We start from the raw sequence: 15160 nt of genomic DNA, 5'->3' as shown, positions 1-15160 counted from the left end.
GAAACAGCGGCTCTGCAAGCAAGACCCACCTTGCCTCTGCACCGCCGGGATTTCCTGCTTCAGGCACACTCACACTCTTCTACCCAACATCTCGCTCCATCATCCTTATCTTCACCGTAGGTGATGCTGCGATAGGCTAGTCTTCCTTTCTTTCCTTGCTGCAGTATCTATCACATTCACGCGCTGTCATGTGGGAGGAAAGGTACGCTGATGAAGTCGCCGGTTGCGTTCCAATTTGTCTCCAGACCTCATCGATACGGCAAATTTCCTTTTTGACTTTGAGTTCTATTGAAGCGCAGTACTTGACAACCGTGCAAATGTAACAATGAGCTTTGCCGCTATTCATCGCTCTTTCCTCTTCTGTCTGGCCAATTTGTGCAACTTGCCATCAGCAAACTCCATGACAAGTGAGATAACCTTCTTTCGGTGCTTTTTCATCCTGTTTCCCCCAACTTCAGACTTAGGTTGACCTTCTTTTCGGATTCGTGCTTTGTTCACTGTGGCAAGTCGCTTTGCTTGGGTGAGCTCGTAGAAGTGCGCTCGTATCTCGCTTTCAGTTTGAGTTACGGCTGGTTGTGGTGCAGCCCCTTTTCTTGAAGGCTGACAAGCACGGTTTGCGCGTCGGAGTGCGGTCGCCTCTTTTCGCTGGCCAAGTGCTTTCGCAAATTCCTTCTCAACGTACGAGACTGAGCGTCGCACCAGATCGTACAGCACTTTGTCGGGTCGCATGCCGGAATCGAGAGCCGATTGGATCAGCTCTTGCGCGGCCAGATAGCGACGCATACGCATGAGAGCGTGGAAACGCGTGGTGACGCTATGGCAGTCTTTCGGATCAATGGGTCGTTCAACGAGCGGGAAGTTGCCTCGGCCCATTTGACCAGCCTCGATGATGTTGGCGATGGCGTCATCAATTTCATATCCATTGTCCGTGAGTTCTTGGATCTCCTTGCGTGCCGATGTGGAGTCTCCGGCACGGATGTAGGCCCGAATGAGCGCAGTGTGGATGCGAAGCGTGGGCTGAAACCCGGTGATCTCTTTAGCGTTGCGTTTGAGCTGCTGCGCTTCGTTCAGCTTGCCAACCGCGGTATAACCTTCAATGAGTGGAGCGATATGCATCATTGTTGGCTTGACATTGTGCGCCAACATTGCATGATACACTTTTTGGGCTGACTCGTAGTCACGACGGACCACAGCATAGACTCGGATGCGTATAGCATAGGCTGCTGATGAAAGAGGTCGACTGAGGTCGTGTGAAATTGCAGGCCTACTGTCTTGACCAGCGTCGTCTGCAGGCATGAAGCCCCGAAACAAAGAGGAGGAGCGCGAATCTTCGATGAGCCAGTCCCTCAGCCCGTCTTTTGTTGAGATTGCAATCTTGCCGGTGGTAGCTGTGTTGCTTTGCACTGTTGTGCTGCATTTTGCTTTTGTGCTGCGTTTTGCTTTTGTGCCAACATTATCCCAATTTCTGCGACTCAAGTCGGTCGAATGCTGCGATGCCAATATGACCTTGTCAGGTGTGCCGAGATGCTGCAACATGTCCGAGAGCGACTCGAGTCGTTGTACTCGCTTGCTTTTGGGAGAATTTTCACCTTGAGGCAGCAGGCGTTGGATGAACCGAATTGATTTGATTGCATCCTTGTCGATCGTCGAAAAGATCAGCCTCGCCAAACCACAAAGCACCTCCTTGTCGATTTCGTGTCCTTGCTCCAAAACATACACAATGATCCTCCTGGCAGTCTTGGCAGATCCAATCGCAGATGCACACTCCAGCAAGGTCCGATAGTGCACTGTCGTAGCGGTCAGTTTGATGTTAGATAGCGTTTGCGGCAGATCGAATTGTATCACCGGTGCGGCTTTGCCCTCGTCCATATTAAAGTAAGGCAGGCTAAACACTTCGGCTGCGAAGGCCATGGCACGGACAGGATGTCCGGCATTGAGAAAGGCATACATCACCCACCTAGACGCTTGTTGTAATGCCTTCTCTACAAAAGCATCTGCGTGCGCTTCCTCGCTGCAGAGAGACAGCGCCAATCGAAAGAAGGAGCGAGCTTCATAGATGCGTCCGAGTCTACCAAACATCTCCGTCATGATAGCATACGTCTCCACATTGGGCTCCGGGCTAGGGCCGTTGACGATCAGCATCTCGGTTCCCTCGGTAGACGAGCCGGCTGTGGTCTCGTTTCGCATCCTGATAGAAGGTATGCGGAAGATGCGCATCACCATCATCGCACCATCCACGTCAAGCTCCTTGGACAGCAGCACCAAAAGTCGATTGACCACGTTCAGTGTTGGGCTATGAACAATCTTTGCGTCTCGCCTGAGCATAGTGGCAAGCGTTGGTCTGAAGCTCTGAAAGCCTCGAAGGATGGTAAGCCACGCTTTGGCATCAACCTCATGTCCATGCTGCGGCATAGCTTCGAGTACCTCGTTGACTTGGGCGATGTCTTGTCGTCGCACATGGGTGCGCAGCAGAAGATCAAACGTCTTGCGCGGTACAGAAACGTCAGCGTCGCTGAAATGATCCCAGTGTCGAGTAAGATCGACATCGTTGGACTGTGCAATTAGCGCTCGCAGTCGAAGATGCAAAAGCTCGGCGTCTGCTTTGCCGCTATGATGCTCTTGTGCCACTTGACAGATCTTGAGCATTGCGTCGTACCTTCGTGCGATACCGGATCGAGCTGCAAGAGCATGGAAACAGGACAGGGGCAAGACGCCAATCTGCGTTCGAACGTATTCAAGGAAAGTCATGAGACGGTTCAACGAGTCCTCGGCGTCCAATTTGATAAAGGTCTCGGCAATTTTGCCGGCCAGATACAGTGCAGCTTCGCGTTCCCCTCTGCGCCGCAGAGGATGCTCAGGATTGGACCAGATGAGCTCTCTGGCTTGTCGAAGTGTTTCGGTTAGCAGCCCTGCGCAATCTGGGTCGGAAGCGCTTTGCGAGATGTCGTCCAAGCTGTCGAGAACGAGGAAGAGTTCGTGCCGAACTGGGTAGTCGTCGGGCAGTCTCAAGGTCCATCGAGAGTCAGGTAGCCATGCAGCTGATGCCTTGACTTCGTCTTCATACAAAGCTGGGGCATCCTCGGGAAGGTGACTCCTTCTCAGAGGCGGGCTGTACCGGTTGAAGTCCATCTCCCTTCTCCATTGTGTGCTTGGAAACTTTCGCCGCCAATCGGACAAAGAAGCAGGTGCAAACCGGATTAGTTCTTCGGGGTCGATGCGACTCGTGCCTTGCTGCTGGTGTGCTTCTCCGCGTGCTCCCTGCCAAAGCTGTGACTGACCGCGTTGTGGCATAGAATGCTCGTTAGTGGAAGCATATTCGGGGCGTGTGACGGCTGCTGCTTGGAAGTAATAGCTGCGGCGATCGGAGGAGGACAAGCTCGAAGCGGATCTATTGCCAACTATCGCTGACCTTATGGTATCATAACTTCTTGAAGAAGAGTAGAGCCTCGAGGAGGAGCAGGAGGAGGAAGAAGGCCCAACTGACGGTAGGACTGTTCCCCTTGGCAGGCGAAGCTCGATCGCTGGGCAAAGAAAGGTGGGCACCAGAGCATCCAGCTGGGTGCTCTGCAATACTATTGGGCTGTTCGAAGCATTGCGCAGCGCCTTCCTTCCAGCCTTGGTGGCGAGCTGCCGACCGCCGAGCATCCTGGTCCCGGCTACTGCTCACCCAAGTATCAAGGCCATGCAACTTTCTTCGAAGGCGACCCGAAGCCTGTAGTTCGTAGTCGAGCTATGCGATATGTGCTCTGCGCGGTATCGATGTTGTCATATGGTGTTGTTGTGATGGTGTCGAACGTAGGCGTTGAAGCGGTATAGTGAGTGGAGTGGAAGATCCACCTTCTGAGAATACAGCTGAGGCAAATGTTCATTCGAAGGTGAAACGAAAGATTTGTTGGTCGCGTGCACCAACTCTGAATTTTTCAGGCAAATAAAACCGTTACGCCCTCGCACAAGCATAGACATATGGCCAAAACAAAATCGTCTCAACACACGGGTCTCGGAAGCTGTGGTCTTTGAATAGCCTTGTCTTCCAACACTTCTGGAGCTTGATAGCAAGACACGCACAACTATCGTAAAGCAGCAGGAGAACACAGACTTGAAATATGTGTATGTGCGGTTTACCAGTCTCGTTTTGGTCATGTTGGATCTTCTAGTTTACAATGGTAGTGGGAGAGTGAGAAAAGTGATGCAGGAAGGGCTGTCGCTGCTCACAAGCAGTGCGGAGGCAGCTCAAGATGAAAAGGGGGAAAAAAAGGAATAGAACGAGGATAGAGGTGATATGCGATTGCGACTATGTCTGGGCATCTCGATTCGAGGAAGGCATGCTGACAGAACGGTAGTTGAGTCGCTTGGCGAATGCGCCCTTGCCGATACGGATGACCGAGTTGCGCCTCTTTCCTGGTAATGGTGCAGGCTGGTTGTCTCCCTCCTGTCCTGCAAACGGTCTTGACCCTGCCATAGGCTTTGTGAGAAGACGTCCTCGAGGCTTGTTGTCGCCGAAACCCTTCATCTTGTCCTCATCGATGCGCCTTGGCCCCTCCACGACAACGGTCGCCTTAAGCCGCAAGAGATGGTCAGTAGCCATTCGAGCGAGCTTCTCTCTCGCCTCCATACCTCCGTACTGGACCACCTTGGTCATGTTTTCGCGTGTGACATGGTTAAATCGGGTATCCTGCTCCATATTAGCAAGGTCGAATTGTCGTCCTGTGAGAATGTCATCGCCGCCGTACTTGGTGATGCGGTCGTACACTTCTTTTGCAAGGGTACGGGCGGTCATTTGCATGCGAAGATCGAATGGGTTGTCGACGAGCTCGAGGATGGCACGAGGAGCGTGGTCACCTTTCCTGTTGCCGTGGAGGAGAATGCGTGTGTAACCACCTGGACGGTTTGCGTATCGTTGTGCGAGCTCTTGCAGCTTGGGAAGCGTCTCCTGCTGCGAAAACAGGTAGCCTCTCGCGCCGTAGCCAGCCTGTGTTGTTCCTCGTTTGCCAAGTGTGATGATCTTTTCCGCCTCGCGAGCGGCCTCTTTTGCCTTTGCTACTGTTGTTGAGATGCGTTCATGCTGGATAAGAGATGAGACCAAGTTTCGAAGGAGGTGGTTTCGGTGAGAAGATGTTCTCCCGAGCTTTCGGAATGCGAGTCCCTTCATCGTGCTGGTAGATCAATGAGGTGATGAACGCAACGTGGGGATGATGGTGCCAAGCCAATGGTGATGAGTTGCTCGTCGAAGTCTTGCAGAATCGAGTGATGAGCAGCACCAGTTAGTGGACCTTTGACCGTTCTTCTCAAAGGTCCAAAGAAAAGACAAAATATTCTCGGTCGAGAGGGTTGACGCGCTTGAACGGAAAGCGCTTTTTGTGTGCTCCACAGGCAGGCTGACCAATTTTGCAGCATCGGCAGCCCGATCGAAAATCGAATGTGCTCCACATTGGATTTTTGGCTCGATCAAGACTCTCTGCCAACTCTGCAAGACGAGAATCGGGCCAACTATCCGATGCTCAGACGCTGTCCAAGTCGACATTCCCAAAATCGAGGCTGCCAGATCTCTCTCTCTCTCTCTCTCTCTCTCTCTCTCTCTCAACGCTGATTGCTGATCTGAAATTCCTTGAGCGCCGTTTGGAATATCGCCAAATTTTGGACTCGTCGCCATCGCAGTTATTGATCATCATCGTGCACTGACGACATTACCATCTTCTCACCCTCACCTCACCTCTCGAACGCGCTCGCTCCACCCGCCTGGACTCACACACCCACACAACACATCACAATGGTTGCCGCTCTCCGATCCGCTGCTGCCTCGCTCGTCCGAGCCCGTGCTCCTTTGGCTATCGCCCGTCAGGCCGCTCCTGTCGCCCGTGCTGCCGTCGTTACTCCCCGCTTCACGCCCGTCCGATTCTACGCCGCTTCTGCAGGCCTTTCCAAGTCCGACATCGAGACGAGGGTCGTCGACGTGCTCAAGACCTTCGAGAAGGTTGACCCCAGCAAGGTGCGTTCCTTTCAACCTCTTTCGATGGACAGTCCATGATGGCACGGAACGGAACGGAGCTCAACTCAGTCAGATGCTGCATCTGAAAGGCGTTACTCTATTGTCTTGCCGATTCTTCCGATGCGGGCTGATTCGAATGCAGCTCCATAGGTTGCGTTTACTGACGAGGCTATACTATTCGCTTTGCTACTACAGGTCTCTGCCACTTCCTCTTTCACCTCCGACCTCGGTTTGGATTCCCTTGACGCCGTCGAGGTTGTCATGGCCATTGAGGAGGAGTTCTCGATCGTGAGCATCTCAACATCGACACACTTCAAACATTAGCGTCCGACATTTACTGACCCGGACTTTAATTTCGCTTCATACCAACTTCAATAGGAGATCCCCGACGAGGAGGCTGACAACATCACCACCGTTCAACAAGCTATTGACTACATTGCCAAGTCGCCCGAAGGTAAGCATTGCATCGCTCAAAGTGAAATCAGTGTCGGCGCTTGAATCTCATGTGCTGACGGGCACTGCCTTCTTTCGCCTCGAAACCTGCAGCCAACTAAATGTCTTCCTGACCAAAATGTTATCCGACTCAACACTTTGCATCTAGCGATCTAGCGACTTCTGTATTCGTGGACCGTTATCTTGCGAAATCAATACACATTGCTTTCCAAACACGGCTGTGTGGCCTATCATCTGGCCAACTCACATATCGTTCAGGCGGAAACCGCAACCGACTCATCCCATGACGGACTACAGGATCTCTTTGCAGCTCAGAAGTTTAGGGCAACGCATGGATGTGCAAGGAGAGAGAAGCTCTGTCTATTCCATCGAAGACAACACGGAAAAGCTAGAAGCCGAAACTACCAAAGTCAAACTCTTGCGCACCTTGCTGGCTATCGCTTGCAGTGGCGCTCTTGAAGATGCTGATGCCTTGCTTCTTTGGTTCTGGAGGTGCTTCCACCTTTGTGCTTGCTTCTTCTGGATGTTCGTTCACGTGGTCAACATGCGAGGGCTCTGCAGCGAGAGTGGCAGCCACATCAGATGACACTTTCGTATCTATTGAGACCGACTTGCTGAGAACTGTGTCGGCAGAATCCGTCTTTCCACCAAGACGGCTCGTTGCAGCGGCATGCACCGCTGCGCCAATGTCGAGGTCGTTGACAATGCTCGATCGTCGCTGGAGCAAGCTGCTGCGTCGTCGAATCACCCTTGGACTGCTGGGAGGCGACATTGTGTTTTGTGATGTACGATGTCGAAGCTTGGTTGGGCTGGAGGAGATGGCGTCCTCAAGAGCACTGAGCAGCTTTGTGTCGGTCAAGCGCAGCTCTGCAAAGGCATCTGTGCTTTCCGCCATGACGGCTTCGTCCACCCGCGAGAGGATCTGGAGGTCATGCTTTGAGACCTGGTGGAACAGAGTCGAGGCGCTAGACACCGACGGCGGCTCGAACTGCCAGTTTCGCAAAAGGCTGAGACCGATTGAGTGACAGCCCATACGACACAAAGCTCTGTTTGTGTTGAGAACAAAGTCAAAGATCTTCTTCTCGGGAATGTGATATAGGCCCTTGATCGTCTGCAACGACTTGGATCGCAACTGTTGGAATAGTAGTGCCAAAGCAGGGTCGTTGTAGCTGTCATTTCCGCAAGTGACATTCGAGCCCAACAAACTTGCAACGCCTTCATCTGCGAGCAAGTCTCTGAGCGGCGTCACAATGATTCGCACTGCGAGATCGCGTCGCTTAAGCATCCAAAATGCCCAGCTGCCCATCCAGCGGTCGCCGCGCTCGAAGGCTAGAGGTAGCACCCTCGTTCTGAGAAGGTCGGTAAAGACCGGTCCGTCATCACATCCCTCTTTGACTCGTGCTAAGGCGATTGCGAGAGGCAGGTCGTCCATGTTCCGAACGCAAACATTGACGGCATCACGCAGACTTTCGCCAAGCATGAAGAAAGAAGCAGCGAACTCGTACCGCCTCTGACTCAACAGAGCAAATGCGTTCTTACAAGCAGCCGTCTTCCATCGCTCCTCATCAAAGTCGTGCGACAAGAACTGCAGCATCTTCTTCTGCTCCGGGTGCCAGACAGCCTGCCGCCAGAGACCCTGCACAACCTTTCGCTTGCCAAGAGCAAAATAGAGCAAAGAGCATTTGACGGGATCACGATCTTCACCCGTCATGAATTGCACTCGTGCGACTGCTTCAGCTTGAGTGCGAAGTGCTTGTGGGCTCTTGAGCCAGGCAAAGAGTCCAGTAGATCGGGCGGCAGGCCAGTCCAGCTTGTTACGATAGGAAGATTCGACGGCCGACAACAGCGTCTCTTGGTTGTCGCTGTGAAAGGCCCAAAGGAAGTCGCGATAGCTGAGCTCAGCAACTGTGGTAGTCTGGGTGTCTTTGACCGGGTCGCTTCCGTTGAGCGTTTGTCGGAGAGCGAACATGTAGCGCAAACCCGACGGATCCATACTTCCATGCTCCCGCACCGCTTCACCGATGGTCTTGATCAGATTAACGAGTAAGTGAAGGTCTGAATCGGACAGGTGTGGCGGTCGAACCTGCTTCAGTTGGACTACTAGCTTTTCGATGCGTTCACTCGAGAAAGGATCCGTGTCGGCCTGATCGCCTGAGAGGTCAGGCTCGTCAAAGATGCTTCTCTGCACACCATGTCTTTGTGGAGCTCTCGGTCGTGCCTCGTCCGCCTTAGCATCATCCTTGAGCAATATGTCCAGCGGGACTTGCTCAAATGCCCAAGTCTCCAATACATCCTGAGCGTTGCAGGCGAATGCAGCCTTGTCGAGATTGCTGATGATTGCCTTCGCCAAACCCATCTTGCCCCAGAGGGCACATTGAAGTAGGAAGGCCGGGTGATATTGCACGACAGGACCACCTACTTCAGCGACCAGTTCGGCCAAATGCATTCTTTCTGATCCGATGCCGTTGGACAGGCTGGACTGTACAAATGGGCCGTAGACGAAGAGCACTGCACCAGAAGCAACAACGAGCTGTTCAGAATTGAGCCAGCAGGCAGCACGAATGGAACTCGGCGTGCAGCTGAGCAGGTCAAGACGAGCGAGCTGCTCCCAACGAGATCGTCCATTTGCACTTTTAGAATCGAACGTAGATGCCCGTCCAGGAGCCATAACGTCGACATGATGCTCAAAGACCACAGCGAGCGCATTGTTGGACAACGGCGATGGGGACCAGTCCAATGCAATGATGCGATCCCTTGAGCCGAAAGTTTGCCGATGCTCCTCACCTGAGCTGAAGGATGTGGTTTTGCTGTTGTAGATCACAAGCACCTGGCTGTCGTGTTCGTCGTGATGAACGACTGCAACCAGGCCGCTTGCGCTACAGCGGACAAGTTGGGGTGATCCTGCTGACGGGCGGAGGGAAGTGACAAGGTCCAAATGAAGTTCATTGGAAGAGTTGCCCGTCGGCTTCCACACCTCGACTTGCCCGGAAGCATCGGTAGTCACCAGCGTGAAATCATCGCCTGGTTGCCCTGACGAGCCAGAGATTGAGTCGACCGAGATCAAGTGACGAGCCGATCCACTCTGTGTTGCCAGGCGTGACGTTGTTGGTGGTGACAGACGCACAGCATTCCTCGACTCCACTTCCAATGAGTGAATGCTACCTGTGCTGTCGACGGCAGTGAGAGCATCAACTCGGCCAAGTTGTACGAAGGCAAGATGCTGAACATCTTCCTTGATTTCAAATTGGACCTTCGACCCGTCTGATCCACGCCAAAGTTCGCCAGTGCCGTCACTGAGCAGACATGCTGTAAGTGAGCTGTCCCATGATGCCGCGATGAGAGAAGCGGGCCGTTGAGCGTCCTTGTAATGAATCTGACCTTGTGGTCGGGAAGGCGATGCGTCGGAGCTCCAGGTGATGATTTCTTTGGCTGAGGAGCTGACCAAGGTCTTGCCATCACCTGACCTGCAAAGCCGCTCGATGCAGCCTTTGTGTCTGTGCGCACGTTTCGCGAGTGACCCAGGTGCAGCTGGAGGTCCGCAAGGATGGCAAATGTCTGGCTCGATTCCTGAGCCTCTGCCGTCGAAGAAGGTGGCTGGGTTGATGGAGTAGGTCGAGGAGGAGCCATGGTCGAATTGGACATGTAGAGTGATCATGGAAGCTGCGCTGGATGAGTCTGGAGCAACGTGCAGCGGTAGTGCTTTGACTGCCCGGATCCCGCCAGTGCTTTTGGGCAAGGTGAAGGGAACTCGCAGCACGGTCAATGCTTGCAACAGTGTGGGAGGCCGTCGATCGATGTTGGCAACCGCCGTCAAGCTCAAGTGCCCGTCATATTCAAATGACACGAACATATCTGGTGTCTCGTTGGCTAGCTGTTCAAGACGACGAAGCCTGGTCCGTTTGAGATCCATCTCCAGCTCAAGAGTGTGCGCGTTCATCTCGGTGGAGGTTCCGAGGCCCAGTTCGGACATTTGAATCTCGCGCTGGAGGATGCTGACATTGGTGCGTAAGGCCGCACACGTGACGTATGGGTCCAGGTAGAATGCTGTGGGGACTTGGTTCGACGTAGAAGACAGGCCGCTGGTGTGTGAGCGTGGACTCTCGACGCTACACCAGAGACGAAGTTGGGAGGGTTCGTCGATGACAGGTGCCCAGATGCGAGCAACACCATCTGTTGCATAAGAGATCAAGACGTCGGCTTGGCTGTTCTGTTCTGGAGGCTGTCTCCAGAGGATACTGGTGACTGGACGTGCATGATACAGACGCTGAGACAAGACTGGAGGTTTGCTAGCTCGTGGTTGATACTGCCACAGAAGGACGTTCTGCCCATGCTGAGCGACAGCTGCAATGCTTGTAGCGTCGGGAGAGAACTTGGCCAAGCTGATGGCTGCAGGCACCGTTTTGGTCCAGAACCTCGTCCATATTGGGATGTCGGATTTGTCTAGACGCCAAAGAGCCAGGCTTGCGGTGGTACCGGCAAGAAGCTGGCCATTGACGACATCGAGTGTGGTCACCAGACTTTCGTTGATGGTGAGTGTGGAGTGGACCTTCCATCTGCGTGATGAGGACGACGAAGAGGCAGGAGCAGACCAGACAGCTATCCGATGGTCCATGGCCGCCGCCAGCATGATCTGGTCCTGACCTGCCGAGAGGCCTACAGCGGTGCAGGTGACGCATCGATCTGTGCCCTGTGAGCCAGAGAAGGCATCCCAGAATGGAAGGGCTTGGTCGAAGCGCTGGTCACGAGAGAGAACGCAGAGCTGATCGAAGCTCGCCTGGACAATGATGCTGTCCCTTGTCTCGCTTCCTGCAAGGTAGCAGACATTGTTCGATGGTGACTGCTGCTGTGAAGCTTCACTTGCCGAGCGTTCTGGTTGTGAGTAAGCAAAGTCGGTGGTTCCGAGCACGACTTGTGAGGGCCGTGAGAAAGCTGCGAGTGTCTGCTTTGACTGCATGGCAGCAAAGCAGCTTCGCAATGTGCTTGGTGGCTGAGTTGGAACAAGTTAGCTCATCGCGGGAGCTGTGACAAGGTCGTGGAGGAGGTGCCGACTGCTGAGTATGCTGTTCGGCTGAGCCGACTTGGCTGAGCTGCTGATGAGACGTTGTAAGTGACGAAAAGGTGTGAGCAAGATGTGATACTCAAGCAAGGAGCAAGCCAGGTAAGCTCATGTGGAGTTCTCATCTAGCTCAAACTCAGGGTCGTGCAGGCCAAAGCCGAGAATTGCGAATTTGTTCGGATCAGCCGAAGCTGTTGTGTTGGTCTCTCTCCTGACGTGTGTTTTTCCACATCTGCTAACAGCCATCTCTTCTCAACACAGGTCATTCTCAGCCGCCTTGCCGACTTTCTCGCCGAGCAACTAACTCGGCTTTGCATGTGCGCATCTTGTTTGAAATTGCTAAATTGCCCAGCTGAGCCTCGAGAGTCGGGTTGGGTTGTCATTCCAAGATCTCACGGACCTCTTGCAACACCAACAGCGCCGTCTTCTTTCAACTTTCATCCTGCCTCCCCTCTTCTTCTTCACAACGACGCACCGCACTTGCCGGAATCACCGTAGCGCATAGTTCCTGGCGAGGCAGCAAAGCGCAGCACAATCAATCCACGCATTTCATTTCCTTTGGCTCAGCTTCAGCGCACCACAAGTGGGTCTTTCCGGCCTGGCCGAGTGCTTCCCAAACTTGCCCTTGTTTGGCAGAAGCCGCTTCGACAAAACTCGAATCGCGAACCAAGTGCATTCTCTATTCCTTTCAGCTTCGATTGCTTCTGCCCCTTTCCACCACAGCTCGGAGCCATACACTACTCAACACAGCGTTGCCTACAATGACGACTACCGTTCCCCGTCTCTACCCAGCGGACGTGGTCCACCGCAAGCAAGGCATAGTTGAAGAAGAGCATAAGGTCGGAATGGTGGCGCGATGCTATCAAGATGAGATCCATGTCACCCCCAACACCTTCCCTCAAACCGGTCTGGACCGAGACCTTAAGGAAGACGAATATGGTGTACTCTGGTATCCTTCGGGAGAGAGGGAGATCGTCTCCTCCAACGACCTGATCCTCATCGACCGAGTCTTCTCCATTGGCTCCACTTGTAAACGCTCGCTCTCAGATGCCTGCTCTGGCGTAGTCGTTGGAACCAAAAACACGCTCAAACTGCAGCACCTCTTCAGCAGAGAAGAAATCGAACAACCCGTTCCAGCCGAAGACGTCGTCAAGGGCAACTATCTCAATCACGGCGATCTTGTCATTGCTGACGATTGGATTGGTGAGATCGATGGCTTGGTCGAAGAAGCTCTCATTGGTAACCCAGACAATGACCGCTTGATTCGTGTCTGTGAGATGGGAGGCCGCCTCTTGTTGGGACGCATCCCCAAGGAGCACATGCGCGAGAGCGAGATCGGCCTCAACCTCATCCAGCTCGGCATCAAGGAAGCATCTGTTGTCGACATCAAGCAGACGGTCCTATACATCAACTGGCTTTCCATCAACCAGAAGCTCAGCCCAGAAGAGCAAGCCAAGCGACCTAAGCCACCAGCACTTTGGACCGATTACAGCAAGTTGACTTTGGTCAAGGCTTTCTCGGAACGCAATCACGAGATCGGCGATCGAGTCGTTTTTAAGACCAAGGAATTCAAAGACAAGTACGGCGCCAAAACCACTTATCATGGAGGACCGCAGCGTCATCCTGTCGACGTCATGCTCACCGTCGGCACCAAGACCCAACTCGAAATCTTGTGGCAGGATGGAAGCCGTACTAAGGAGTGGGCATCTGATATGGTGCCACATGTCAACCTCGACGAACACGAGTCCTGGCCAGGCGACTGGATCTACTGGAAGTCGGACGAGCACGGCAGCGTCCCTCGTGTTGTTCAGAGCATGGACCCGGCAGAACGCACCGCTGAGCTGCGCAAACCCTTGTCCGAACTTGCAGAGATCGAATTGGTCCCATCACTCGAGATTGATGTCCAGGGAGCCGATCACAGCGTCTTCAGCTTGCACCGCGGCGACTCGGTCATGATCTCTGAACGACCCACTGGCTGGGCTGGTCCCTTCTTGACCACCGTTGGTGACCCCCGTCCGGACTATACCGACATGAAGATGCATGAAGACCTCATGAACGCCGAGGTCAATGTCGTTTCCAAGAACAGACGTCCCAACAACGTCGCAAGATCCGGCGCAACAGCTACCGATATCGACTGGTACGGTACTGTCGAAGAGCTCTTGCTCGACGGAAGATGTCTTGTTCGTCTTCCCTGCGGCAAGACTGTTGTTCAGGAGCTGGACAAGCTCCAGATTCTTTCCGACTCGCAGTTCGGTATGCACGAGCATGCGCATTTAGACGAGGACGATCCGTGGAGCTTGGACCCGGACTATGAGGGTGAGGATATGGATGACGAGTATGATTCAGAGGAGGATACGATGTGGATGGACCAGAATGGCGAGGTTGCTGATAACAACCTTGGTGACTGGGAGGATATGTCGGATGGTGCACCTGAAGTAGCTGAGATCCATCTTGATGAGCCATCGAGTATGGACACGGATGCAGCTGCTGTTGATGCTTCTGACGCACTCAAGGTCGCCCCCTCCACTACCAACGGAGAAGGAACGGCAGAGGCTAAGAAGGCAATGGCAGCTATCGACTCCGCTGCCGACCAAGAGCTTTCCGCACCCACCGAACTCGCCACAGCCAGCACCAATAGCCAATGGAACCAATTCGCAGTCCTCGAAAGCGCTCCTACCTCCCACGCCTTCTACTCCAAGCCTCTCACCTCCCAGCCCAATGCCACGTTCTTCAAGCGTCTACAGAAAGAGATGAAGGCGCTACAGACGTCGCTCCCCGAAACCATCCTCGTTCGGGCCTATGAAGATCGCAGTGACCTTCTCCGCGTGCTCATCATCGGGTCGGAAGGTACACCTTATGAAAACGCGCCATTTTTGCTCGATTTTCAGCTGACTTCTGACTTCCCTAACAAGCCTCCCGTTGCGCACTTCCATTCGTGGACCAACAGTCACGGCAGAGTCTCGCCGAATCTGTACGAAGATGGCAAGGTTTGTCTTTCTGTTTTAGGAACATGGTCTGGTGTGGCGGAGGAGAACTGGACGCCGAGTAAGAGTTCCCTGCTCCAGGTGTTCGTCTCGATTCAAGCACTGGTGTTGGTGCGGGAGCCGTACTTTACCGAACCAGCCTTCGAAAAGCTCAAAGGCAAAGAGGAGAGTAAGGTCAACTCAAAGCTGTACAACGAAAAGGCCTACATTCTCTCGCGAGGATTTGTCAAGAGAGCATTGGAGAATCCGCCAGAGGGATTTGAGACCGAGTTGAAGCTATTCTATTACAAAGCGGGTAATCTCAAAAAGGTGGTGGATAGGGCCGATAGGTTGGTTGCTTCTAGTGGCAGCGCAAGTAGTGGTGATGAAGGCGAGCAAGGGAAGATGGATATGGAGGATGCAGTGCAGGGATTGACAAAGGGAGGAGCGATTATGCTCGGTCGAACGTTGAAGACGTTGCATTCGATGCTGGAGAAGCGTGCTTAACATTAGTGAGGGTTTACGAGGGCAAGATGGTTCAGCATTTCAAGTTCAGATACTTTCGCATTCGCATGGCAATTCTAGTCACCATTTCGCACACTTCTCTCTTGTGTGATCCTCGACTTGGTAGATGAGAGACACAGGCTGCAATCGGCCTCGCTTTTTTATAGAAGATCAATAGTTTGTATACGATGACTGGAT

At 53.4% G+C, this 15160-nt stretch overlaps 5 protein-coding genes across 5 annotated transcripts; 2 read left to right on the top strand and 3 right to left on the bottom strand.

Annotated features, from left to right (window-relative positions):
* Positions 1-342: 342 nt before the first annotated feature.
* On the bottom strand, positions 343-3645 carry UHO2_00702 (uncharacterized protein; the record flags this gene model as incomplete). The annotated part of the gene is made up of 1 exon (XM_041557322.1): positions 343-3645. One exon carries the CDS (start codon positions 3643-3645, stop codon positions 343-345), a length of 3303 nt encoding a protein of 1100 aa, XP_041413256.1.
* Positions 3646-4291: 646 nt separating this feature from the next.
* Positions 4292-5149, bottom strand: UHO2_00701 (uncharacterized protein; the record flags this gene model as incomplete). The annotated part of the gene is made up of 1 exon (XM_041557321.1): positions 4292-5149. The coding sequence occupies one exon, from the start codon at positions 5147-5149 to the stop codon at positions 4292-4294; it is 858 nt and encodes a 285-aa protein (XP_041413255.1).
* A 618-nt stretch (positions 5150-5767) lies between these two features.
* Positions 5768-6484, top strand: UHO2_00700 (putative ACP1 - mitochondrial acyl-carrier protein; the record flags this gene model as incomplete). Its single annotated transcript, XM_041557320.1, has 3 exons — positions 5768-5986; positions 6182-6274; positions 6365-6484. The coding sequence occupies 3 exons, from the start codon at positions 5768-5770 to the stop codon at positions 6482-6484; spliced, it is 432 nt and encodes a 143-aa protein (XP_041413254.1).
* A 343-nt stretch (positions 6485-6827) lies between these two features.
* UHO2_00699 (uncharacterized protein) lies at positions 6828-11393 on the bottom strand (the record flags this gene model as incomplete). The annotated part of the gene is made up of 1 exon (XM_041557319.1): positions 6828-11393. One exon carries the CDS (start codon positions 11391-11393, stop codon positions 6828-6830), a length of 4566 nt encoding a protein of 1521 aa, XP_041413253.1.
* An 863-nt stretch (positions 11394-12256) lies between these two features.
* On the top strand, positions 12257-14965 carry UHO2_00698 (uncharacterized protein; the record flags this gene model as incomplete). The annotated part of the gene is made up of 1 exon (XM_041557318.1): positions 12257-14965. The coding sequence occupies one exon, from the start codon at positions 12257-12259 to the stop codon at positions 14963-14965; it is 2709 nt and encodes a 902-aa protein (XP_041413252.1).
* Positions 14966-15160: the final 195 nt, after the last annotated feature.

Source organism: Ustilago hordei, assembly GCF_900519145.1.
Source record: "Ustilago hordei strain Uho2 genome assembly, contig: UHO2_contig_01, whole genome shotgun sequence".
NCBI classification, from domain to species: domain Eukaryota; kingdom Fungi; phylum Basidiomycota; class Ustilaginomycetes; order Ustilaginales; family Ustilaginaceae; genus Ustilago; species Ustilago hordei.
This window is presented reverse-complemented; position numbering and strand designations above follow the sequence as displayed.